General features: G+C 38.3%; 2 protein-coding genes across 2 annotated transcripts; both read right to left on the minus strand.

The window, feature by feature from the left end:
- Window positions 1-232: 232 nt before the first annotated feature.
- On the minus strand, window positions 233-1,205 carry LOC149140119 (E3 ubiquitin-protein ligase ATL23-like). The gene has a single exon (XM_089449620.1). It carries the CDS (start codon window positions 1,009-1,011, stop codon window positions 448-450), a length of 564 nt encoding a protein of 187 aa, XP_089305746.1. The 5' UTR covers window positions 1,012-1,205; the 3' UTR covers window positions 233-447.
- Window positions 1,206-24,658: 23,453 nt separating this feature from the next.
- On the minus strand, window positions 24,659-25,449 carry LOC149140120 (E3 ubiquitin-protein ligase ATL23-like). Its single transcript, XM_089449776.1, has one exon. It carries the CDS (start codon window positions 25,281-25,283, stop codon window positions 24,714-24,716), a length of 570 nt encoding a protein of 189 aa, XP_089305902.1. The 5' UTR covers window positions 25,284-25,449; the 3' UTR covers window positions 24,659-24,713.
- Between the last annotated feature and the right edge of the window lie 1,114 nt (window positions 25,450-26,563).

Below are 26,563 nucleotides of genomic sequence, written 5' to 3' on the forward strand. Positions count from 1 at the left end.
ATTATATTTTATTGTTAAAAATATTATTCGCCTTCCATCCTTGGGCTGATTTCAGAGACTCCCGCGCCTCACTTTCCTTTCCTCCATGGAATACCTTTTCTAAAACGGCCGGCAGCAAAATCCTAATTAATATGAAAAAAACAGAAAAATCATTCACCCCACCATTAGCAAACGGTCTGTGACACATAATTAATGGAGTATATTCACAGGAAAATTAAAAAGTAAGCCCATTCAAATACATGTGTGAGATGTCATACATCACAGTGATATCAACTTGTCAAAACAAAACAGTACAACATAAAGAAAAGCGGGGCCACCTAATTTTTTATATACCTGACACCTGTACATTATAACGATTGCGTAATATATTTCTTTTAAATAAATAATAATTTAAAACACCATAAGTCGGCGCAATGTGTACGGACAGGTGACCGTCTTTCAGTGCATCTAGGCAACCGACATATCGACAACGACGTTCTCAGACGTAGGCGGAGGGCAACTACGCCCCGATTCTTCATCCCTCGGAGGGCGACTACGCCCCGATTCTTCATCTTCTTGTAACGCCGCTGCAGCGCCACCGTACACACCATTCTTCTCGTTGCCCTCGCAAGCGACGCTCCTCCTGCAAATGGGACAGTTGGAGCGCCTGGAGAGCCACGCGTCCGCGCACTGCACATGGAAGGCATGGCTGCATGCCGGGATCACACGGCACCGTTGCCCGCTCTGGAAAGGCTCCAGGCATACCACGCACTCGGCTTTGTCGCATCCCGATGGGCTCTCTTCTCCTTCTTCTCCTTCGTGGAATTCGACGGTGGGTAGCCGCTGGAGTTCAGTCTCCGAAAGGCCCTGCTGCTTGGGAAGCTTGGCGTTGTCCTCTAATGGCTGTCGCCGTTGCATCTCGTGTAAAAAATTGTAAGAGACGAGCCACAGGTAGGCCACCATCACAATCCCGATGGTCGCGCAGAGAAACAGCAGCGACACCACCACCGCTAAAACTATTGTCAATATCATGGTTCTCCTACCAAAATTTGTGTGTATTTCGTCTCACAAAATGATATAAGAGAAAAGAAGAGGCTCTGAAATGAATAGAAGGTAAGGCAGCTGGGCGGGCTGTTAAATCCTTTAATTCTGCTTCAGTGCGAGGCAGAGAAATCACAATTCCCCACCCCGCCGCTAAAACGAGAAGCCGACCCAAAATAAAAATTGGAAAATCGCCTATATGTAAAGTAACAAGGTATAACCCGACCATCCAATTAAAATGTCCTAAATTTATGATCGCTGATTTGACACGTAGACGCTCTTGATGTGCTGTAGCTAAATGTCATGAGGTTTATTTTTCAATTCAAAATTAATAAATAAATTATTATTTTAATCACTTCACTAAACTTATATATTAAGTTATTTTTCATCATTGAAGAGAAATCTTGGAGAAAAAGATTGAATCCATATTCATACTTCACACTTTAGAGATTGAATCTTTGGATAAAGATACAAATTTCGTCCTTCTCAAAACTCGATAAATAGTCATCTAAAAATGGCAAGTTGATTTATAGTACTTGCAATGTGATTATTCATAAACCTTATGTAAATCACAATACTTGTTCCAGCGTGAAAAACTCTATTTTTGAACGACCACATCTATCGTGCGTTAACATTAAAGTCGAGTAATGGGAGCCACCATTTACTTATTTGACTTTATCAAGTATTTCTATTATGTTGCGTGTATTATACGAGGGTTTACATCAATTCATTATTATGTATTTTTCACCTTTCAATGTATTTATGAAATAATTCCAATAGCCACACTAACTTATGTGGGCACCATAAGCTATAAAAGAGTAATAAAACTTTAACTTGTTAGTTGTCACTAATAGGACATGATTACTGGTTATTAGATTTTTTTTAGATGTCACAATTATATTGTATACATCTTGGGACATCTTGGGGTGGTTAAGGTTTAGTTGGTTACGATTTTGCAACAACCAACATTAAGTTTGGAGTGGCCATTAATGTTCTGGTTGTTATCTGATTTATGTTGGTTTGCTAGCTTGGTTTTTTTAGGGTAAGCATTGAAGAAATTGAGCTCATCTCCATTGCCACACTTAGGATGAACACACCTTCCAATCCTAAGGAGAAGGTTTCATTTCCTTGATTAGATCTTCAAACCCAACTAATGAGAAGCATCTAATGAAGATCAAGTTTGTTAAAAAGGTAGAAGCCATCCTCGAGTTGGACATTTTGTTTCCATAACTAAAAAGGAAAGTCATTCTTTTTCATGAGCAAGCTTTAATTGGAATGTTAATAGGTCTTTGGCCCAATCCTTGAGTAATGCTAACATGGATTACAAGACATCAGAATGTTCGAGGTAAAATATTTGGTTTTTCTTGTGGCAAAGGTTTCTTTCTATTTAAATTTAGTAGCAAGGAGGAGAGAGATCTAATCTTCATATTGGCTCCCTATTTTACGAGATCCAATAGAATGTTCCTTTCCTATTGGACCCTTGACTTTGATCAGAACATGGAAATCTCAAATTCCCTTATATGGGTTAAGCTGTCATGCCTCCTAATCATCTTTTTGGAGGAATCCTCTCTTAAAGATATTGGAGATAAGATAAGCTACTATATTAACTAAGCTAAGACAAAAGGATAATTTTTTCCTGGACAAGAATTTGCATGGAAAACGATTTAGAGAAGGTCCTTCTAAAGACAATACAAATCATTTTGTAGGGTTGGAGTCATCTTCAAGCCCTTTACTATGAGTAGATCCCTTTGAAACATAATTCCTGCCATGAGTATGGCCACTCTACAAATAGTTTCCTAAGAATCCAAGAAACCGAACACCCTTTAAACCAATCTCTAACCTATAAGAATAAAAATGACCAGGAACCTTTCAAATAGGTATCTAGAATACATAAGAAGTAGAGGCTGAACGGGCCACAAATCATAAAAACATCCTAGTCCATCTTATCCATTCCATCCAACAATAGATTTGAAGCTTTTGAATATCCAAACGATACAAAAGAGGAAAGGGTCGAGACAGATCCATAAAAGACTCGTTTATATCCTAAAGTTGAATCGTTTACTAAGAGCCAAGTGGAATAAGAAGAGAAAATATGAAAAAACACAAAATGGAAAACATTTGTGGTAAGAATGACAAGTTCCCTATAAAAGGAACCATAAGAAGAATAGGAGATAGAGGAAGAAAAGGAGGAAGAGGAGGAATAAGTGGATGAAGAGGAAGATGCAACTATGGATGAGAAGCATGACCATCCCACTATGCATTCTCCATTCCTTAGCTGAAAACCTGAAGAAAGACTAATGTCCCTCTCCCTCGTTAACAAGGGATAGAAATCAACTCAAGAGCAATGAGAGAAATTGTTGAAATCAATTATTCTCTTGGAATATCAAGTAACTTTAGACTCTACCCTATTTAATGGGGGGAGATCTCTCCAAAGAAATAATTATGTTCATTTTTTGCATTATTCTATACTGTAAGCAAATTATGAAAATTCATTATTCTAATTAGGAAATATTACTTACCACACAAAAAATAATTTGGACCACTCCCTTTTTTGGGGCCTTTATTTTTGGAGGAATTAAGAAGTTTTGGCGATGAGTCAAAAGGTTGGCGACAAGTTGTGGAAGTTGTCGTTGAAGTGTTGTGGGAATAACAACTGGGAAAAACAAAGGAACTCGCGGAAGACTGGCAGTTTCAGAGGGATGGCAGAAGGAGTAGACACAACTGAGTGGGAAAAGAACAAGGACAACTGAGGAATGGAAACATCTAAGCAAGGGAGAAGGCGGAGAGTCTGAGAAGGAACTGGCAGTCCAGGTTGGCGCGGAGAGAGAAGGAAGAACAAGTAAAAAGGGAGAAAGGAGAACACGGAATGACCGTTGTTGTTGTAGAGCTAGGAGAGCCGCTATGTATCTGTTGTTTCATATGCTTATGTACTATTCTATCTAGAGTTTTTGTATGTTGGAAAAGAGGCCTTGAGCCTGATGTAATGCATTCGCTACTCAGATTAATGATGAAGACTACTATTGGGACCATCATGTGTTAGTTGCATGTTAATTTGGTTCTTTAAATTTTTTATGTATGTGTATATTTAAGTAATATCTCTTTTGCAACATTTATGACCTGTTGTGATCAGACTTCCTTGTACAATGATTCAGTGTTCTTTTCTTCTTGTTTCTCTCATATGATTCTTCCTGATACTAGATTCCAATCCCATCTAACTAAGGTCACGACACACCTCGAGTGAGACTCCTTACCCATTCTGGGTAAGGTGAAAATGTCAACGTTGTGCTATACTACAATGGAGCTTTGTTTTCCCTTGTGCCTAAACTCGGGGTCTCAACCTTGTTGTTATTTCTACGCCAACAAATGGTTATGTTGCTGGGACCCTAAAATTTCAAAAGGGGATTTGGAATATGGTATCAAGGATCTTTAAGAAAGAACTACAAAACTGGTGGAATGACCAAGTGGACCAATTTGTCTCTTAGCAAGCTCAACTCTGCTGACAAAGTATCGAGAAGCTGAAAGAGGAAATCTTGTACTTGGAATCGGCTAGTGATCAATACGAGATCTTCTGATGCAAGTTTGTAGAAGAAATTCACAACTGGTTGCGAAGATTGCAAGTGAGAAAATTCTAGTTGACAAAAGCGAACCTTACTGAGCTACACTGCCTTGATATAAATCTGACAAGACCGACAGATTTCTGGGTACAGACCACGCTGGAGGGGTACATTATTGAGTTTGCAATAGAAAGTAATTAGTGTTTTTCAAAAGCTGAAGTTGTGTTCCAATCAAGGTTGCGAGGGAAGCCACTGAAGGAGGTTACCTTGTGGATTAAGGTTCTAATGGTGGAAGAGGGCTTGTTGGAGTTCCAAACCCCAAGCATGGCAATGTAAACACCTAGTACTGGGGGAAGGACCTAAAGGGAGGGATGATACCGAGCGGGGAACTATGAGAATGTCACGAGGATGGACACAAATGACTTCTAAAAGGCCAAGGATCTAAGAGCACAAAGGAGAGCGTGGATTGCTGAGAAATGGTAGGAAAGGTCTATGTAGGCAATTAAAAGGTGGCAGAAGAATTTGCACCAAGTAGGAGCGGTGTTAAGAGATCCGGAAGAGGAATAAAGTGTGGAAGAAAGTCCAGTGGGAAGGGAAAATATGGCCATAACAACCATGGATTTGGAAGGTGACAAGGATCTAGTAGAAATGGAAATGTTGGATGGAATGGGCCACCTAGGCTTGGAGGGAAGCCTACATGATGACATGCACTTTTCTATAAGGAGAATATTTTCTGAAGATGATGCATCCAAATGAATCAACGATCTGCCTCCCTGAAGCTCAGGTAGTGTCTCCCCCAACCTTCCCCTAGTACTCTATCATAATCCTGACAAATTCCTATCTAATTTAATCAAAACTATAAGAGTTCACAGTGTGCATGCTAATTACAAAGCTAGTGCTAGTAGCAGTGGAACTAGTAGTAGTGGTATGAGTTTGCAAGGATCATTACAACCTGGGTTGTGGGGATTTGTACTCCTAGCATAGGGTCATTCAAAATGGCGGGATCATTCAATAGGTATCTTGAGTTCTCTGGTAAAGGGAATGACGATGTAGAACAACATTAGTATCTGTGTGAAGCCATCTGAAGGGCCCTCTAGACGTTGGATGATGTGAATTTAATTGAATTCCAGACCAGTCTCAAGGAAAGGGCCTTGAGATGGTTCATAAAGTGGTCATAGTTACAATAAAATCCAATTATGGATGATGTTAAAAGAGAATTTGTACCAGAATTTAAACTTCCCCAGACCAACCAACAAGCATTATCATAACTATGGGAAATAAAACAATGGGAGTTAGAGACCGCTTGGGAGATGATGCAAAGATTTAAGGACGTGATTGGTAAACTAAGCTACCTGATAGATCGAAGTCATCAAAGGGATTGGTTTATGAAAGCACTATTTCCTCTCACTCGTACGCCATTGATGGAATAGAAAATTGATACACTACAAGATGCTCTAGAGAAAGCAACTCATATTGAAGCTATGGCAGGATACCCACATGAGTATTAGGGGGGAGAAACACCTCATGATTCATCCATTTTATCTCTACAACATCAAATTGTGAATCTGACAGAGAATTTGAAGGATCTGCAACCATCCCACTCGGCGCGACCAAATATATGGTGTACAACATGCTTAGTGGAAGGTCATGTTGCTACAGAATTCCCAAGGTTGTGGGGCACAAATACCATGTCTACACCAGTAGGACCACTTGGGTCTAAACCTGTAGTAGGAGTTGCGCAAATAGGGTCACAATTTTTATACATAGGGTGCAACCAACCGGAGTACTGTGAGGTATGTAGGGGATATGGGCACCCCCCCTCATCTGTGCCCGATACTGCAAAAATACTCCAACATTCCAAATAAAAAGTACTGTGAATCATGTGCTTCAACAACTCACCATACTGAACAGTGTAGGACACTGGATTCTCTAGCTAATTGGTTAGAACGATCGACTTTCTAAGTCAACGAGACTCCTCGAGGGTGAGAAGGAGAAGGAACAAGGGGAGGAAGGAGAGGAGGCATAGGCCCAGTTTGTTGTTATAACTGTGATCATGAATGGCATGTTGCGCGAGATTTCCCACTATCAAGAAGACCATGGTGCTCTCAGTGCAAGGTCAACTCGCATACAACATAGGAATGTCTAAAACTGATTGCAAGATGGGAAGAGCGAAACCAACAGAGGGGACAAAATTTAATTAATGCAGATCCAAGGTTTCCAGAGGCGCCCCCCCTCTCGAATATCAATATAGTCACACATGGAGGCAAAAAGAATAGAGCTTACCTGAGAGCCACGGAACAACCCAAGAGTACAAGACTGGCCTCCCCAAAGCACTTATATGACCATGAGCAATAGAAGCAGTATTAAAAGGAAGCCATGAAAGTTTTCAACAATCTAACAGGAGGCAGAGGGAAAAAAAGGGAGCAATCATGATCTATTAAATCTAAGAGCCCAGACCTACCATAGCCCGACGTTCGACCCGTTGAAGAATGGTTTAGATTATTTTTGTAAATTGTGAACGAAGACCAGATGTTGGGGCAACTGGGGAAAAGTTTGAAAATGACCATCCCAAACGGGGTGGTTGAGGGAGGAGTCATCTCCGCCAACCTACCTGAAAGAAAATTTAGGAGTGTGCGGAGGAACACGAAGAGAACGGGAAGAGAGTTCTAGATTGATGCTCAGATTTTGGGGTTCCAAATTAAGGACACTATGTTGGATCTATGCATAGATGTCAACATTCTGCAAATAAAAACATGGGAAGCCCTAGGAAAACCTCAGTTGATGTTTTCACTAATATAGTTGTGTATGGAAATTCAATATTATATCCTCTCTATTGGGTGATTGGAAGATGTGGAAGTTGATGTAACGAGGGTGAAGACCCATGCAGACTTTGAAGTGATAGACATCATGGGGAACAAGGACTCCTACCCAACATTGCTCAAGAGGGTCTGGGCTTTTGAAAACTACGCCATAATTGATTTGAATAAGGAACTTATGACATTTGAGGTAGAATGGGTTAGGGTGATTCAACCTCTAGACCCCTACCAGGGACCAAGATTCACAAAACCAACATATGACAGGGAATGCCAGGATTATTGGATCAATTGTATAGACTAACAACAAGAAGAACAGAGGACTACATCAACCCAACAGTTGAAGGGTATATCAGCTGGTGGAGCATTCAGAGTTTGAAGGTTGGCTCAGAAGTTGCTTGGGATGATTGGCAACAGGGTGGATATGAAATCACCACTAGATGTTGCACCACAATTTGTTGGATCAATTGGATTGGCACTCAGGTATGAGACTTCCTTATTTGTAATGGTATAGGTTCAGTCAATTCGTTTATCAACATGATTGATGCAACTGTTTTTGAAGAGCACAAAGTACCTCTACTAAATTTCGCATTACAAGCAACATCGATAAGGTGGTGGGGAGTTCACCGCAACTACCTCTGAGAATGGGAAAAATATAAAAATAGCAATGGAAATAAGATTCAGGCAAGCAGGAGAGTACCCTCAAGATTTCGTAATGTACAAAGGGGACTTTGACCCTCAACAACTTTTGTAAAATTGTAAGGACAGATGGAACCGGGATGGAGTTCCAAAGGAGTTGTGGGTGCATGGTTTTATACGCACCCAGGGAACCTTTCCAAAAGCTTGGTATGTATAAGAAGAAATAAGGAGAAAAACTGGAGATTGGGATAGTTTGGTTGATCAGTTTGTCAACAACTTTTCTTTCTCAGACAGTGACAAAAGGCTAACTGAGGCGTTGCAGGTTGTCAAGCGGATTTTTCTTACAACAGGTCAACTAATGGAGGGGTGAATATATCATAATACTCTAGAGCATATCTATGAGTCAGGATATCATGAAGTTGTAGCCCATGCGAAAGTGGACAGGAACTGGATGAGGACGATCTGGAGGAATTATGACATCTGTCATTCAATGAAAATGAAGTGGAAAGGGACATCAAGGATGGACCTATAATCAATGATCCACACTTACTCCCATTGAAGTTGTAGGAACATAATGTCTGGACTGATGACAAACTGAAGTCAGCCTCAATTGGAGACTATTGGGATGAGCAGACTACAAAGGAGATTTTCGACCTCTTGAGAGAATATGAAGAATTGTTCCCATCATCTATTGTGGAACTAATGGGATTAAGGGAGAACTAGGGGAGATGAAAATCATGATGAAACCAGATGCAAAGACAATAAAGCATCGACCATACAGACTAAACCCAAGGGTTAAGGAGAAAGTGAAAAAAAAGATAGATAATACGCTAACAACGGGGCTTATATTCCTGATGGATGAGGCAGAGTGGGTAAGTCCGATTGTGATATAAAATAAGAAGGATTCTACAAAGATAAGGCTCTGTGTGGACTACCGTAGTCTGAACAACGCTTGTGTTCATGATCATTTTCCTACTTCGTTCAGTGATGAAGTTTTAGATAATGTGGTGGGGAATGAAGCCTATTATTTTATAGATGGATTTTTTGGTTATCACCATTAGTCCAGATTGCAGAGGAGGATAAGAAGAAAACTACATTTACCATGAAATGGGGATCCTATGCATATCATGTTATGCCATTCAGACTCAAGAATGCACCTGCGATGTTCTCAAGGATTGTGATTGTTCACTTTATAAATTACATACACAGGTTCCTAGAGGTTTATATGAACGATTGGACAGTCTATAGCTTGCTGAAGAAACACTCCAATCTGCTTAGAATCATGTTTGACCGATGTAGACAACTGTAGTTCTTGTTAAATTTGAAGAAGTGCATATTTGTAGTCCCCTTTGGAACGCTCTTGGGCCACATAGTGTGCAAGTAAGGAGTGTTTGTAGACCCCACTAAGGTTGTGGAAATCGTGAATATAGACCCCCCCCACAAGTGTAAAACAACTCAGATCTACCTTGGGCCATACAAGGTACTACAAGAGGTTTATCAACAACTATGCCTCGATAACTACACCTATGGAGAAGTTGTTAAGGAAGGTTGAACGATTCATGTGGTCAGAAGAATGTAATGTTGCCCTCAATATACTAAAAGAAAAACTGGCAAGTGCATCGATCCTGGTCTACTCGGACTGGAACAAGTAGTTCCATGTCCACATTGATGCATCACTCACTACTCTCAGTGTTATTCTAGCTCAACCACGGGAAGGGAGCCTTGACCAACCAATTTATTTTGCTAGAAGAAAAGTTGTCTACAACAGAAAATAACTATACCACAACTGAGCATGAGGTAATTGCGAAGGTATATTCGCTTCACAAATTTCGACACTACTTGTTGGGACGACCATTCAAGTTTTTCACGGACCATTCTTCTTTGAAGTATTTAGTGAACAAGCTTGTACTTGAAGGAATAATTTGTAGGTGGCTTTTGTTATTCCATGAATTCACATTTGAAGTAATTGTTAATCCTGGTCGATTAAATGTGGGACCTGACCTGATCACCTCTCACGACTAAAATCAGGCGAAAGTGGAGGATCCCTTGATGATCAACTACCAGACGTAGATCTATTCCAGATTGAGGCAGTACCAGATTTCTTGGAGGAAATTGCATCCCTTTTAGTTACAGGTAAATGTATGGATGAAAACACAACAACACAATGGAGACATATGGTTTTTCGAGCTGCAGATTATCAATTAATTGCGGGAAAACTATATAAATTGGGCCTTGATCAGGTGTTGCATAGATTTGTCCTCAATCACGAGAGACACGATGTATTATGGGAGTGTCATTCAGGAGTTGTGAGTGGACATGTTGGAGGAAAGGCTACTGCAAGGAAAGTATTGCAGGTAGGACTATGGTGGCCGACGATTTTCAAATATGCGAAGGAATATGCTAGAGGCTATAATGTTTGCCAAAGGGTTGGGAGACCATCACACCATGATGAATTGCCATTGAAACTAGTACGTGCACTACAACTATTTGAGAAATGGGCAGTCGATTTTACAGGACCTATTAATCTGCTGGCATGTCACTCTCATGCCAGATATATCATCACCACAACATAATAGCTTACCAGATGGGTAGAGACAACATCAGTTTAGGACTGTACTATAGATATCATCGTCAGATTCATATTTGAGAATATCATATCCATATGTGGGTGCCCTGGGAGTCACATTGGTGATCATGGGACCCACTTCATAAATGAAACAATTGCCTCCTTACTTCAGAACTTCATGATACAACACCATAGGAGTAGCTTGTATCACCCTCAAGAAAATGGTACAGTGGAAGCTTTCAATAAGATATTGGAAAACGGTTTGACCAAGATATGCTCAACCAACCGATATGATTGGGATGAGAGACGTCATCGACTCTATGGGCATACTGCACAAATGTTAAGCGTTTACACAAGAATACACCTTTCCAGCTTGTGTATGGATGGGAGGTTGTGGTACCGACCGAATTTTCTATTCGCATCCTTTTCATAACTTAAGCCACTCATATGACAGGTGAGGAATCAATTCATAAAAGTCTAGATGAACTTTTGGAGCTAGATGAGACTAGGTTTATGGCATATTTCCATCAAACGATTGAAAAGAAAAGGTAGAAGGCCTGGCATGACATGCACATTAAGATAAAATCATTCACAATAGGAGGACATGTTCTTCTATATGATAGAAAATTCTTGAAGTTTCCAAGGAAGCTACAGATGCATTGGTTAGGTTCGTTTGTTGTTGCAGATGTAAAAGAGTCAGAAGTTGTTAAGCTAGTCCAATTGGACTGTGTATTTCTACCAGGATGGGTGAATGGTGCACGCCTGAAACCCTTCCACAGATCAAACAATGTTACTCAGAATTGATTGGCTCTCTGAAAGGAGACTATAGGAGTCATTTAGTTGGTTAGTCGCTAGTTGCATCAGTTTCTTTGGTCATTCAACTCTTTACATTTCAAATAGTTCAAAATAAATGTTCTATCAAGTCTCTTCCAGTTGTGGATGTTCTACCACCCCACCGCAAATGATTGTGGTTGGGGGGAGTCACACGTGTAAGGTGTCATTTCCATAATAATTAGGCAATAATTTCTAGTGCCAACCTGAATTTTCGTTAAATATTTCCCATTATATCTATAATCAATTCCTAAGCGTCTTCCATCATGATAACATACTTACCCATCAACTCCACCTTTCCTTTTTTAGTTTTGTGTCATTTGAGTTAGGTCCAGCTCAGTCGATGATAGAATTAACACGATTGAGTATGCATAGGGAAAGTTGTCGTAGTAATTAGTTAGGAGGTCTCGTCAGAAACATCGTATCGAGATTTTCTACTTAATCTACATGGAAATTTTGAATTATTTAGAGTCTAAATCCAAGGTGGTAGAGTCATTTAGTTTGCAGTTTGTTTCTAAGTTCTATCGTTCCAAGATCAAATCCCATCTCTCTGTATTTTTTGTCTACCAGCGCAGCTCCAAGATGATGAAGTCTATTATATCTATTCTAGAGCTCGAATGGGATGAGAGAATTGTAAATACAGAGTTGGTTTATAGGAAATATGATAAAGTTGTGTTTTTTGACAACAATCTCTCAGACTCTTTCCAGTTTCCAGCCCTTAAACATGAAGTCTACAATGAATTAGTAAGGAAGGAGGATGGAAGTGTATCGATCAAAGTCAAAACTGATTTCAAAGGAATCCAATGGTCCACATTGCTTAATTTAAGAAGTCTGCCTGTGTTTGGGATGACAATGGCCTCAATGTAGTGCACAAAGCTACTAGTCAGCAGAATGCATGGAGGATCGCTTTGGCTTGATAAAGAATATCCAATTCATGCAGTGGACATTCAGAGGCTTGCAGGTTTATCAATGGTTGGAAACGTGATATAAACTACATTCCAAAAAAAATCCAAGCGAGGAAAGAAGATAGGAAATGATGATTATTACCACAAGTATGATACACAAAGAGGAGGAAAGGGAGCACACATAGATTTGATCAAAACCTCGAATATCAAGTTCGCATGCTACATTATTGTGGGAAAGCTAATATGTCATCTTTCCCGGAATGAGTGCACATATGATACAATTTCAGTTGCGGAGCACTATGTATAAGGCACCCAAATGAATTGGTGTTCCTTCCTTCTCCATGAACTGTTTGAAGGTTGTGAAGATGTTTACAAGTGGGTGACTCAGTTCATTTATGGGTACCTTGTTGTTTCTCTGGTGGTGTGGAAATGGTGCCCACCAAAGGGTCGAGGGTGTACACGCTCTGGCGAACCTCGGGGGACCCAAGCAGTAAGGAAATAAACGAGGGTTCCTTTATTGGCTGGTACAAGAAAATGATGGAAGTCGTCAAGGCTGCAAAAAGGGTTTTGAAATCACTGCTTGATGAGTACTCGACAAAAATTTGGTTTGGTATTAGTCATGGCAATACTTGGATAAGGCCACACTGTGATTCACCAACACACCTTCCATATGAGATCCCAAAAGTTTATGTTGACTGTCGAAGCATTCTATATGGAGTTTTGTTCATGGCCAGGAATTTCATTGGAGATTCAAGAAGGCAAGCACATATATTTATTCGAAAGAATGGTAACCCAACCACTACCAGGAGAAACAGTTGTGGATTCAAGAAAGTGCTTGGCCAAGGAGGAGCTGCAACAGGCCATCAAACAACTTAAGAAACAAACGAGCTCCCTAAAGGAAACCATCGCCAACATTAGAGTCTCAACAGGTTTGTTTCCCACCTTTGCCGAATTTCAAGTTTCAAGACAACAGGATCCACTGATTACTACTCCTCTAGTTGCTACACTGTCGCTAGTAGGACCCCATTCAAAGTCCAAGCCTACCATTCCAAAACCTCGTAGTTAAAAAGCTACAAAACCTCCCATTGGAGCCAAAAAGTAACAATCGACCCTTGTTAGTCACATTGTAGATCTCACACTTGAAGAACCCCAATCCCATACTACATTGCCCATTGTTGAATAAATTCCACCCTCCACCTCAGTTGTGTCACCTAGTTCACGCAACCCATCATTGCATACAACATCCACATCTGCCACCATTTCAGACACTATACCCTGTGGAACACTATTAGGAATGGAGATGGACATAGAGGTTGACTTTGTTGTCCAATCCATCACGGTAGTCTCCAGCGCATAATTTGTCACCACTTCCATGTTGTCTTTATTATTAGAGTCGGGTCCACTAATTGGCACTGAACCAATCATTGATCAACCACTCACCACCACTATCTATCCAATATCATTACCACTTCATATGTTTCCCTCAATTGTAACCTTCCCCATTCCCATCCACACCACTCCACCATCGGACGAACCTTCACAGCAGACTACCTCTCCCCACAGACACTCAAAAAATTCCATCGCCAGTGGGAAACCCTACAAATTCAGTTTCTAGAACCCTCTATGACGAACTAGGATGATCTCCAGTGTTGGTCCTCAGCCCAATTAATTATTTTTATTCAAATAACCACATGCCGAGCATATGAGCCGACACAGCTTCACACCATATGAGTCGTCCGTTCTTTGCCTTGGTCAGTTGGCTCTTCATATGAGCCGACACAGCTTCACACCAGTTGAAAATGGTGCCTTGGTAACAGTCAATTGCCATCCGCATTTGGGATCCGGAAGCAATGTGTAAAGCGGCCGCGCCGCAAATTCTGGTGACCGTGAACGCTATGACTTTGAGTTCAGGCAGAGTGATGTGTTTTATCTCTATGCCTTTTGAATGGTGAGCCCCACGTGTGCACCAATCCTCGCGGAGACTATCAAGGGGTTGGCCACCCGGCCTAGTCCCCGCAAGATTGAGTTGCTCGCCTCTGTTTGGCAAGCCAATGAGAAAGTATACATCCGAGGGCTCTATCTCGAGCTGGTGCCCTCCTATGTAAAAGCATTGTTCTTGAACGTTCCATCGCTCAACCAGCCATTCCAAGAATCTTACCTGGCCCCTCATGCCCGGTATGGTCCAATATTTGTATAATCCGCATGCTCTTAGGGCATCCAGGGAAGGTTGATGATTTATTGCAGCTTCATCTTCCTCTACATGCTCTCTTTCTCTCCAGTCTAACATGATTAATGCCCTGCATATTAAAAATAGCAATTAGAAATTGATTTGGGGATTTTTGGTAGTTTTTTGAGGGAGTTGGGGTTTTGAAATGCGCACTTCTCGGAAGACGCACCCCGGCTTTGTAGCACAGGGCGCCCGGACGCAGCTGGCCTGAAGGCGGGCTGCGTCTTCCGACCGTTTTTCCGTATGAGAAAAAGTCGGGGGACGCAGGTCACCCGAAGGGCACCTGCGTCCGCCGAGAGGCGCATTCCAAAACCAAAACCCCCCCAAAAAATGAAACTAAGACCTAAAAATTAATTCTAAACGGATAGAAATGAAGAGTAGGATGTGTAAAATACCTGGATGAGACAGCGTTCGATTCCGACGGTCAGATTTTCCGCAGCGACCACGGGAAGTTTCTTAAAAGCTCCTTTTTCAACCTCCAAAGTCAAACGGTAAAAATGACATGGTAAAAGGTCTTTTTATAGGTTTTTTGGATGAATTAGTTCATTTTTTACCATGAAAAGATGTTTTTCGACGTATTTTTGCCTATTTTAAACAGGTATGAGTAATGTGTTGCTTTTGTGCAGGACAAAGGGATTTCGAGGGAAATTGTCATTTTTCACAAATAAAAATATCAGAGTCATCTTTTAAGCCCTTTTCTGACTCCTAAAACATGAAAATATCGCCGAGCGTTTCTTTTACACTCGTTAAAACGGAATTAAAAGACGGTCCCCTTTTAGCTCTTTTCTGACCGTAAAATCAGGAAAAGATTGCCGGGTTTTTGTCGTTTCAAACTCGATAAGAAAATAAAACGACGTGTCCTTGATCGCTTTTTACTTTTCAGGTCAACGACACTATTATGAAAGTACTCCTTGGTCGCAAGATCAAGCGGTTCCCCCAGGTATTATTTTATACTTTTTCGGGCTTGAGGGACACAAATTTACGAAAAAGTTCAACGTGGAGTTTCCTTAAGTTTTTCAGACTCTCTAAAAATTGAAAAACACCGAGTTTCTCCTATACTGGGCTCGTTAAACTTTTACAGTAAAGGACCTGTTCAATTACAAACAGGAACGAACCACTCCTTCCTAGGGTTCGAATTTAAACTAGGTTGGACTCGTCCGAAGGATGAGCTTATAATCAAGCATATGTTATCCTCCTCAAGCTTGTTAAAAATAAAGAGGTACTTGCCAGAAATGGTGGGGGAAAAGAGAGAAGAATGAGTCTATTTGTTACCTTTTATCTAAAAAGAAACTTTATTACCGCTCTTGGACACGACACTTTTCATTCACCTGGGTTGGAAAATCTTTTACCTCACAGTTGACCAAACCACTTTGAAAGTCTTTAACCGGGTTCCGGGGATTAACTTTGAGTTATTTGTCACCAAGCCATCTGTCGTGTCGTTATGTGTTCAAGAGGTCTGCAAGCAAAACTTTCATCTGCAAAATACTTGTCATCCATTTGACCATCCCTGAGTCAGTCCTTACAGCAACATTTCTTCAACTTGAACAATGATTTCGTGTTGCAGGCTTGCCTGCAACGGGTCGCTTTCTATCGACATCGACATATTATCTAGAAAGATGACTTAGGAATCGACAGTACCTTGAAGTCTGCATGCATCAATGGCAGGTTTCTCGCCTTTGACGTCAGTTTACATCATTGACTTTCGATCAAAGGATTCCGTGAAGTGTTCGACATCAAAACATCTATTCACATTTCACGGGTTGTGCTTGGTACTTTGAGAACCATTGACATTACTGGTGGTCTCTCTCACGCTTGTTAACAATTTACATCATCGACTGGTAATCAAGCGGTTTCTAACATGTTCGACATCAAATCATTTAATCACATGGTTAGAATCGTACCAATTCGGGAAGTAGAAGTGAAGACCCTGGATCTAGTTTCTACCATCCAAGCTGCGAGGAGTTTTGTATTCATTATCTATGTAGACTAATCATAAACAAATGGCTGCGTCCATACTGTGTCTACGAAAGTCTATAAACAATGATGTATTGCAAGATCATTCCTGTATCAGAATAGTTAGTCCATTAGTTAAAGTTTTGAATCTGAGTATGGGAATGCCTACCTCAGTGATGATATAATCTTATACATGTATTTTGTGTTGAAAATTGCAGGTTCCAACCAGGTCATCCACAAGACAATCCTTGAAATGATAAAGCGCTTCACCCTTCCTAGAATTACAAAACCCTAATCTATTCCAGGCTTCGCACTTTAGGGGGCAATCTGTTACACTAAAAAATGTCACCTTGACTACTTACAGTTAGTATGGCTCAAATCAACAGTCATGCTACCCTCTTAGGCAAGTCTTATGCCTCTGCTATCCATCTCAAACTCAAAGAAGAGAGAAAGTCTTGTAAAAAATATGTTTATCTCTGGGGTCGCAGGTTCTCTCTAGCCTTACCTGCGGGGACGCTCATCATGTTCACAAAAGCTGCGTCCATGGACGCTCTGTATGTTAAGGGACAGGTGCGTCCTTCTGTAAAAGGCAAAATGCGCGAGTTTCATCTTAAAAAAGTTACTTGTGGTTACTTCTAGAACCTTCTAGAGGTCGGTTTGATGAAATGGATGCGCCTCCAGTTGGTTCATGTATCTCTATTAAGGGGGAACTTATCCCATCAATAAGGGAGCTATCCCACCCAAAGAGGGGGATTATCCCATTGATGGTGGACCTGAATAACCTCTTTACAGCACTATAAATAAAGACATTGAGCCAGAGGGAGGAGAGGTTAGAGCTATACATTTTCTTTGGGTAAACGCTGCAGGAATTAGGACTCCCATTTAGAGCCTTGTGAGGAGAGATTGTCTTTGCTTGATTCTACTTGGAAGTGGGTGAGCTTTGTCAAAGTAGAGGAAAACCCTTGATGGACCCTGGGAGGAACTTGCACAACACCAAGGCCAGGTTGTAAGAGTTTCTTTGTTTCGTTATTAATACAAACTGGTTTATTTTTCTCAATAGCTTGTGTTAATGAATTATTTCATGTGTTCCTTGGTCTGCATGTTGAATATATGTTTTATTATATGAAATGCAAGTGCTTGGTAATTGTTTGATTGTTTGTGGTTGCAGGAATTGACATGAAGGAGGAGCTCATCCGGATCGGCAAGGACAGACTACAACAACAACGTTTTGGAATAAGGTAAGCCTAAACACTCGTAGTTTCATGTTGTAAAAGGTATATTTAGAGAAAGATCACTCCACTTTGTCTTGTTTGTCGCTAGAGAGTCTAGACTCCTAGGGAGGTCAGCTGTGTCCGCACAAACGACTTTTTCCGCCACGACAGGGACTCATTCAAAAAAGCTTAAATTACAAAGGGTATGTAGTGAAGAAACTCCTAAGCCAAAGCCAAGTCAACCTCTCGATCTTCCTGATAGAGAGCTTGAAAGTGGAAAGAATCTTTCTATTTTATCTCTTCAAAAGAGGTAATTTTCGTCATGCCTTCAAGAGCTATCTCTTTAACCTTATTCCTTAGTTCTCTGGCTTTTTCCTGCTTATGGAAATAGGATGTATTTTGATCACTAGAGTGAAGCCATAAACTTATCGAATTTAGACACCATAATTCTCCCTTTTGTCCGCTAACTATAAATATATGTTTCGTTAATTCCCTTTCTCTGTCAAAGTGCCATGGTTCTACTTTATTTTCTTCATTCATACTTTGGTGTTCTTCTAGCTGTTGAACCAATTCCTTGCATCTCTGTCCTAGAGGTTGATGCTTATGTTTAAGCTAATGCCTAAGGGCTTCCTTATCATATTTTAATTAGAAATCCCCTATGTAAGCCAATGACTCAGTCACCGGGGTCACCCAAGCTTACTGGATCAGATCTATTACATCTTATTCATTTAACCATGCTAGATTAAATCTAAAAGGGATGAGGCCCAAATTTTCCAGTTGATCAAGAGGAAAAGAAATCAAGTGATGATATGGCTCGCCTTAGGCCTTGATAAAGGAGGAAAATTCTAGCCCTTTCAATAACCAGTTGCTATGAATGAGGAACCTGCAAGAAGAGTAACAATGTGATTGTCCCCACTTCTTCAACTTGACCAAGTAACTTATTTTCCAACTTTTGGAGGAGTGTCCGCCATATCCCATTCACTGATGAGATCTTCCATCCTTTCATGATAAGGATCTTGAACATGAGATCCTACTCTCTTTTCCTCTAATCTGAGAATTGTATTAAAATTCGCCCCCCCCCCCCCCCCATAATGCAATTGGTGTGCCATGCTTTAGCCTTAATACAACGTAATGAATCCCAAAATTCTGATTTTTCACCGTACAACATAGGCCCATAAATGTTAATTACAAAAATGCATTCCTTTGCATTAGAGAAATTTTGAGGTAAAAAATGGGTCTCAAAACAAAAATGTACAACAAAAATAAAATTTATAAGAACCAATAGGATTCAATATGATGATGTGAACCATGGGGGATGATTCACCATTTTTGGAGTAAAAAGGAAAAAAGATAAAAATAAAAATAAAACTACTTTTTCAACTTATCTCCCTATGGTTTTACTCAAATTTCGAGGGGGAGCACTTGTTGGATGAAAAATTTAATTCCTCATCTAGGGAGCACCCATGTTGCATACTTTCAATGGACCCTACTACACAAAAAACAGAAATACATGAAAAAACGCGATTACAATCATGTTTTTTCGTGTATTTCACATTTTTCATGTAGCAAGGTCCATCGAAAGTATGTAACATGGGTACTCCTTGAATGCAGTATTAAATTATTCATCCAACGAGTGCTCCTGCTCAAAATTTGCGTAAAATTGTTGGGAGATAGTTGAAAATACGAGTTGAAAAGGTAGTTTTTTGTGTTTACCCTCCAAAACTTGATGAGGTAATCTAACCTTATTTTATTATTTCTCTTATTATTTTATAATATTCCTTAGGAGGCCCATTTTAGACCTCAAAATTTCTCTAATGTATCCTTCCTTTCCAAGATGACTGCTAGCCAATACTGTGACTTCATACTATCTATTAAATTAAAATGCACATTAGATAAATACATACCAAGTCCTCTTGATGCTCCTCTTAAGTCTTGGGTTAATCCAACAAAACCTTTCCAGAAGGATCAAGTTGCCTTATTAACATCCTTTTCTTCAAGCTTTGTTTCCTGTAATAGGAGTATCCAAGGCTTTTCTTGCTTCACTAGATCTTGGATCGCCTAGGTCTTAATGGGGTGACCCAGATCCCTTACATTCCATGATAAGACTATCATTTGTGAGGAGGGTTTTGAGAGGAACCTCCTGTTTTTTTTGGAATTTCCGCACCTTTAGGGCCTTTCATTTTGAGAATATCTTATATTACCCACTGATTTCCTATTTTCTTATTGTGCTTTTCTTCTCTTTCCCAGATCATCTTTTGTTAAGGTCCTCCTTGCTTCTTCTTATTACTGTTTGTCTCATGACTGCTGTTATCGTCTACCAAGTTTAGGGCATGCACCATATTTCTAGTTATTATTCCTATAGCATGATGACCTCCTTCTACATTCCCAGATCTAGGAGTAGAGATCTCATTTATTGAAGGAGTTGGATGAGAGACTTTTGGAGCCGACTCTAATTGAGGACGATCTACATGTTATTCATTGTTAGGGTCTTCCTCATCCTCATTTAATTCCCCTTCTTTGTGCTCTTTGGGAATTAGTACTTCAATTTGTGGTCCCTTGTTCTGATCAGGCTTAGGGATTCCCTGATCATTTTCTCGGATATCTTGTAGGGTATAAATGGATTAGATGATGTAGAGGCCCCGTTTTTATTTTGTATTGGTTGTTGCTTGTTCCCAATAGGTTTTCCTTAATTGCCTCTTTTTTGCACTTGTCATTTCTCTCCTTGATCAACTAGCGGGTATGGCCCCTTTCCAAAAGGAGCTTTTTTTCAGTCTCTTACAAAATGGGCGTACTCGTGGAAGTAACAAAACTTAAATGGAATTTGTTCATAATCTAAATTTTGATAGTGAGCCCATCCTCCAAGGGTGAGATTGACTTCTAAAGGCAACCACTTTTCAGGATCTACTTCCACACATATCTTAGCACAAGAAAACTGCGAACCCTTTGGCTCAACTCTGTCTAGATATCACCCAACTCCATTTCTTATAGCTCTTAAACAATCATCACTCTAACATGAAAGATGGAGTTGAGGAAGTTTAACAGGGATCACTTTTGGAATATCTTCATCGAGGTTAAAATATAGTGTCCACTGGTTCATATACATACCCCTAGATTCAAAAAAGTATGGACCATTCTAGAATATTACATGTCTTCCTTAAATTCGAAGAGAAAAGAAAATAGCTCATTACCACATGCATAAAATATGATATTCCCCATCATCTTTGATCTCCAGGTTTGCTTGATCTAGGTTTCCATTGAACAAGGAGATGGCCACATCCCCATAAATTTACCAACAAGGGCACGCTCTGAGAAGGCTAACGATGTTCTAATCGTTCCTAAAGGGAGGGCCACCGAGGGAATTGAGTCATACTTTTTAATGAATTTAGCCTGCAAATCTTCGCTTGTAAGGAAATTTGAGAGAGAAGCCACCAATGCTTGGAAGGTTGCGACTTCATCAGTGGGAGGAGGAGGGCGAGGAGCCCCCTCTTGGGATGCCATGGCGAGACGAGAATCAAATCAAGAGGTTTGGGTTAGGGTTTTTGTATGGAGATCGATGTTATCCATTATATCTTTTAAAATGATGTTAATCAAAATAATCCATTATTATTAAGAAGTAATTAAAATATATGTTTGGGTTAGGGTTTTTGTATGGAGATCACTGTTATCCATTATATATTTTAAAAGGATGTTAATCAAAATAATCCATTATTATTAAGAAGTAATTAAAATATATTTAATTGTGTTTCGCTCAACCATCCAACAAATATATTTTAATTACTTTGCAACAATAAAGGATTATTTTACCTTAGCCTCTTTAATTACTTTAAAATTTGACTGATATCTTGAGGTTTTTAGAGTGAAAAGAGATTTGATGTGGCACTTGGTAGATTCTGGAGTTAAGATGTTCCATCAACCAATCATTAGATATATTTTAATTACTCTTAGAAAATAATCCATGGATTATTTACCTTAGAGCATAATATGCTAGAGATGTTGTCACATAATGCTTAAGATTATGACTAAGTCAAACTACATAAAAATAAAAATAAAAATAAAAATAAGTAAAAAATTAATATAATGTAATGTAAACATTTTAACTCCATAAAAAAAAATTAACAAAATAAAAATAACCCTATAAAATAAAATAAAAATGACTCATGCTATTAACCCATGGTATTGACCTATGGTATTCATGTGGAATATAGCCTATTCAAAGGGGGAAATTAAACGAACCTAGATCTATCTTAACTCTAATCTACCAAGAGTGTAAAAGGATGAAATCCATTTAGATGCAAACCTCTTTTAGAGTGAAAAGAGATTTAATCCCTTTCAATGTTTAGTAGATCTAAAATTAAGATAAATCTAAACTAATTCTACTTGAATTTTATAATTTATTGACTTTTTCTAATTTTAATTTATAATCTCCATATAATATTTATATATAATTAATAATATTAATATATAGTATTACAATCAAAATTAACAAATAATATAATAATAATACATCATATTTATTGTGATGATAGGTACAATTGATCAATTTGAAATTTGGATAATGTTAATTTACTTATGATTAACCCATCAATATTATGATAAAAATTTAGAATGGAATTTAAACCTTTATTTCTTAATTTTATTGGGTTGGAAATCGAAGAATAATTCCGAGACCAAATATCCAAAGGAATCAAACTACGAACATAACCATCAATTCAAATTTTCAACGTCTACTTTTAGATTCCAGGTCCGCCAGATTCACACAAGTTATCTTGCTCAGATCCACGGTAATAAAAAATCTCCAAACAAGTAAGTTTATGCTTTTATGATTATTTTTATTAATTAATTTTTTATAAAAGTTCATTTTTCTTAACTGTTTTGCATTTTTATATTATTTAATTGTTGACTGGATCAGTGTTTTCTTTCCAATCTTAATGAAAAACAAAAATTAAAGTGTAATTTTCCAGAAATATTTTATCTTATGAATCATAAAAATTTATATTCTAAATTTTTTATAAAATTAAAATAATTTAAAAATATCAAATAAAATAATTTATTATTATTGAAAAGTAATTAAATTGAAAAGTAATTAAATATATTTAATTTGTTATTAATTATCTATCAAATATGAATATTTAAAAAAGCATAAATAATTAAATAATATGGTCTCTACATTCTTTTTTATATAAGCCTTTGCTATAGTCTGCTTCTTTATCTAGTTCTGATAATGAATCACACTTGTCGGTATATTTAAAAAAACACAAATAATTCTACATTGCTATCTATTTAAGCCTTTGCCATAGTTTGCCTCTTCATTTGGCCCTGATGATGAATCACACTTGTAGGTTCAAAAGACACAATTGTTGGTTCCAAAGGCGTTGGCCAAAAATTTCTCTTATATTATTTATAATGAAAGACTTTTCTTAATTCATTATGAATCACAAAAGCCTAAATACAAACAAACAAAATAATTATCCATTCAACCATACAAGAAACCACAAAGGAAACTCCCCAGTGCTCTCATGGCAGGCCCATAGAACTATTGCTGAATCTATCGCTGTTGCGCTAGATGCTAATGAGGAGAATATCTACTTATCACCCTTATCACCCTCATAAAATAAAATCATGATAGTGGGGTAAAAAATACACTAAGATTCTATTTTCTCATTAAAATGGAATATATACTTCAATACTTGCCTCACAAATAACAAAGAGTTAAAGGATTTTGTTATGGAGAAGTTTCTTAAAAAGGCATGGAGAAAAGAGTTGAGTAGAAAGAAGAAATATTACAATGAGGAATTCAACCCTTTATTGGAGCTAGCATTCCGTGGAAGGCAAAGGTTCTTATTGCTCAATTAAGGACCAACTAACATAAACTTGTGTGAAATAGGACGGTGGAAAAGGCCTAAAGAAGCTTGGGAAGAACTGGTGTGCACATTTTACACCTATGGGGTTGTAGAATGGGAAAAACATTTCAATTTGGAATGTGATGCATTCAAAAGCATCATAGAAATTTATGAGAACATGTTAGCATCAATTTCTTGACAATGTCTTTTTAGCGAGAAGATTGTTGAAAAATTGAACCAATTCATCATCAATTTGAATCAGGAAAAAATTAAATTACAAAAAACTACATCAATTTGAATCAGGGAAAAATTGAATTAGGATTAAAATTGAATTACAAAAAACCATAATTCAATTACAAAAAACCAAAAACAAAAATTTAATGATCTCATAAACTATTTCATTTCATTTCATTTAAAAAATTATATACTAAAATTATATTTTATTATTAAAAATATTACTCGCCTTCCGTCCTTAAGTAGTCGCCTCACTGTGCTTTCCTTTGTGGAAAACCTTTTCTAAAACGGCCGGCGTCAAAATCCTAATTAATATGAGAAAAAAAAATCATTGACCCCACCATTGGCAAACGGTCTGTGACAATAATTAATTGAGTATATTCAAAAGAAAATTAAAAAGTAAGCCAATTCAATACATCACATCACAGTGATATCAATTTTTCAAAACAATACAATATAATGAAAAGCCAAGGAACTTTCCAATGGACGAGAAGAAAAGGTATTGAGTCGAAGTGTTAGGTTAGTGCATAATATTTAATATTTATTTATATTTATATTTATAAATGATATTTTATATTTATATTTATAAATGATAATGGAGTAATAGAAAAAAAAATAAAAAATTAACGTTTACGACAATAAAGATAACGCGTATTGCACAATATATATATTTTTAAATATATACAATTAAAATTTTAATAATAATAATAATAATAATAATATAAAACAAATAAGTTTAAATATATATACAATTAAAAATTTAATAATAATAATATAAAACACATAAGTCGGGCAAGTCATAATATTTCTTTTAAATAAATATATATATATATAATTAAAAATCTAAAATAATAATAATAATATAAAACACCATAAGTCGGCGCAATGCATAAGTACAGGTGGAATGTCGTTCAGTGCATCTAGGCAACCGACATATCGACAACGACGCTGTCAGACGTAGGCGGAGGGCAACTACGCCCCGATTCTTCATCCCGGACCTCCTCTTCTTGTAACGCCGATGATGCGCCACCGTTCACACCATTCTTCTCGTTGCCCTCGCAAGTGACGTTCCTCCTGCAAATGGGACAGTTGGAGCGCCTGGAGAGCCACGCGTCGGCGCACTGCACATGAAAGGCATGGCTGCAGGCCGGGATCACGCGGCACCATTGCCCGCTCTGGAAAGGCTCCAGGCAGATCACGCACTCGACTTTGCCGCATCCCGATGGGCGCTTTTCTCCTTCTTCTCCTTCGTGGCATTCGACGGTGGGTAGCCGCTGGAGTTCAGTCTCCGAAAGGCCCTGCTGCTTGGGAAGCTTGGCGTTGTCCTCTAATGGCCGTTGCCGTCTCATATCGTGCAAAAAATCGTAAGAGACGAGCCACAGGTATGCCATCATTACAATCGCGATGGCCGCGCAGAGAAACAGCAGCCACACCAGCACCGCTAAAACCATTGTCGGTATCATGGTTCTCCTACCAAAATTTGTGTGCATTTCGTCTCACAAAATGATATAAGAGAAAAGAAGAGGCTCTGAGATGAATAGAAGGTAAGGCAGCTGGGCGGGCTGTTAAATCCTTTAATTCTGCTTCAGTGCGAGGTAGAGAAATCACAATTCCCCACCCCGCCGCTAAAACGAGAAGCCGACCCAAAATAAAAATTGGAAAAATCGCCTATATGTAAAGTAACAAGGTATAACCCGACCATCCATATAAAATGTTCTAAATTTACGATCGCTGATTTGACACGTAGACGCTCTTGATGTGCTGTAGCTAAATGTCATGAGTCTTATTTTTCAATTCAAAATTAATAAATAAATTATTATTTTAATCACTTCACTAAACTTATATATTAAGTTATTTTTCATCATTGAAGAGAAATCTTGGAGAAAAAGATTGAATCCATATTCATACTTCACACTTTAGAGATTGAATCCTTGGATAAAGATGGATTTAAAAATTACAAATTTCATCCTTATCAAAACTCGATAAAGTTCTGATAAATAGTCACCTAAAAATGGCAAGTTGATTTATAGTACTTGCAATGTGATTATCATAAACCTTATGTAAATCACAATACTTTTTCAAGCGGAAAAACTCTATTTTGGACGACCACATCTATCGTAATTTAACATTAAAGTTTTGTATTGGGAACCATTTGAGTTAATCAAGTATCTATATTATTTTAAGTGTATTATACCGAGTTTTACATCAGGTCATTATTGTCTTTTTAGCTTTTCCATGTATTTATGAATTAATTCCAATAAGTACACTAATTCATGTGGGCACTATAACATTTTTTTTCTTTATTTTTTTATAAAAATCTTAACTTTTCATTAATAAGATAATAGGTTACATATCATACGTGCCAGTGTGGCTCTCAAAAAACCATCCCTTCCTTGGATGGCCGGATGATGGAGCCAAAAATAAAGTGAGTTATAGACTATATGTCGCCATAAACATAATAGGTCAGTTGATCTGATCTATCATAACTGATCTATCATATATAAGTTAGTAGTAGATAAATAACATTAGGTATCAAAAAAGATATATTAAAGTTATCAACAAAATTAGTAGCAGATAAATAACATTAAGTATCAAAAACTGATATATGAAAGTTAATAACAAAAAAATCGAAGTTGTCAAAAGTTGTCCCCCATGCAACACCTGTTGTATGTCTTGTGAACTTCATTGTCTAGGAATTCAGAAATTTACCAATCTCCCATAGCCTGAGAAGAGCCTTATTTAGAGAGGGTGTCAACAAATTGTTGGTACT

Source organism: Pinus tabuliformis, chromosome X (genome assembly GCF_031772625.1).
Source record: "Pinus tabuliformis cultivar Carrire ecotype Pingquan chromosome X, CPIR1, whole genome shotgun sequence".
NCBI lineage: Eukaryota > Viridiplantae > Streptophyta > Pinopsida > Pinales > Pinaceae > Pinus > Pinus tabuliformis.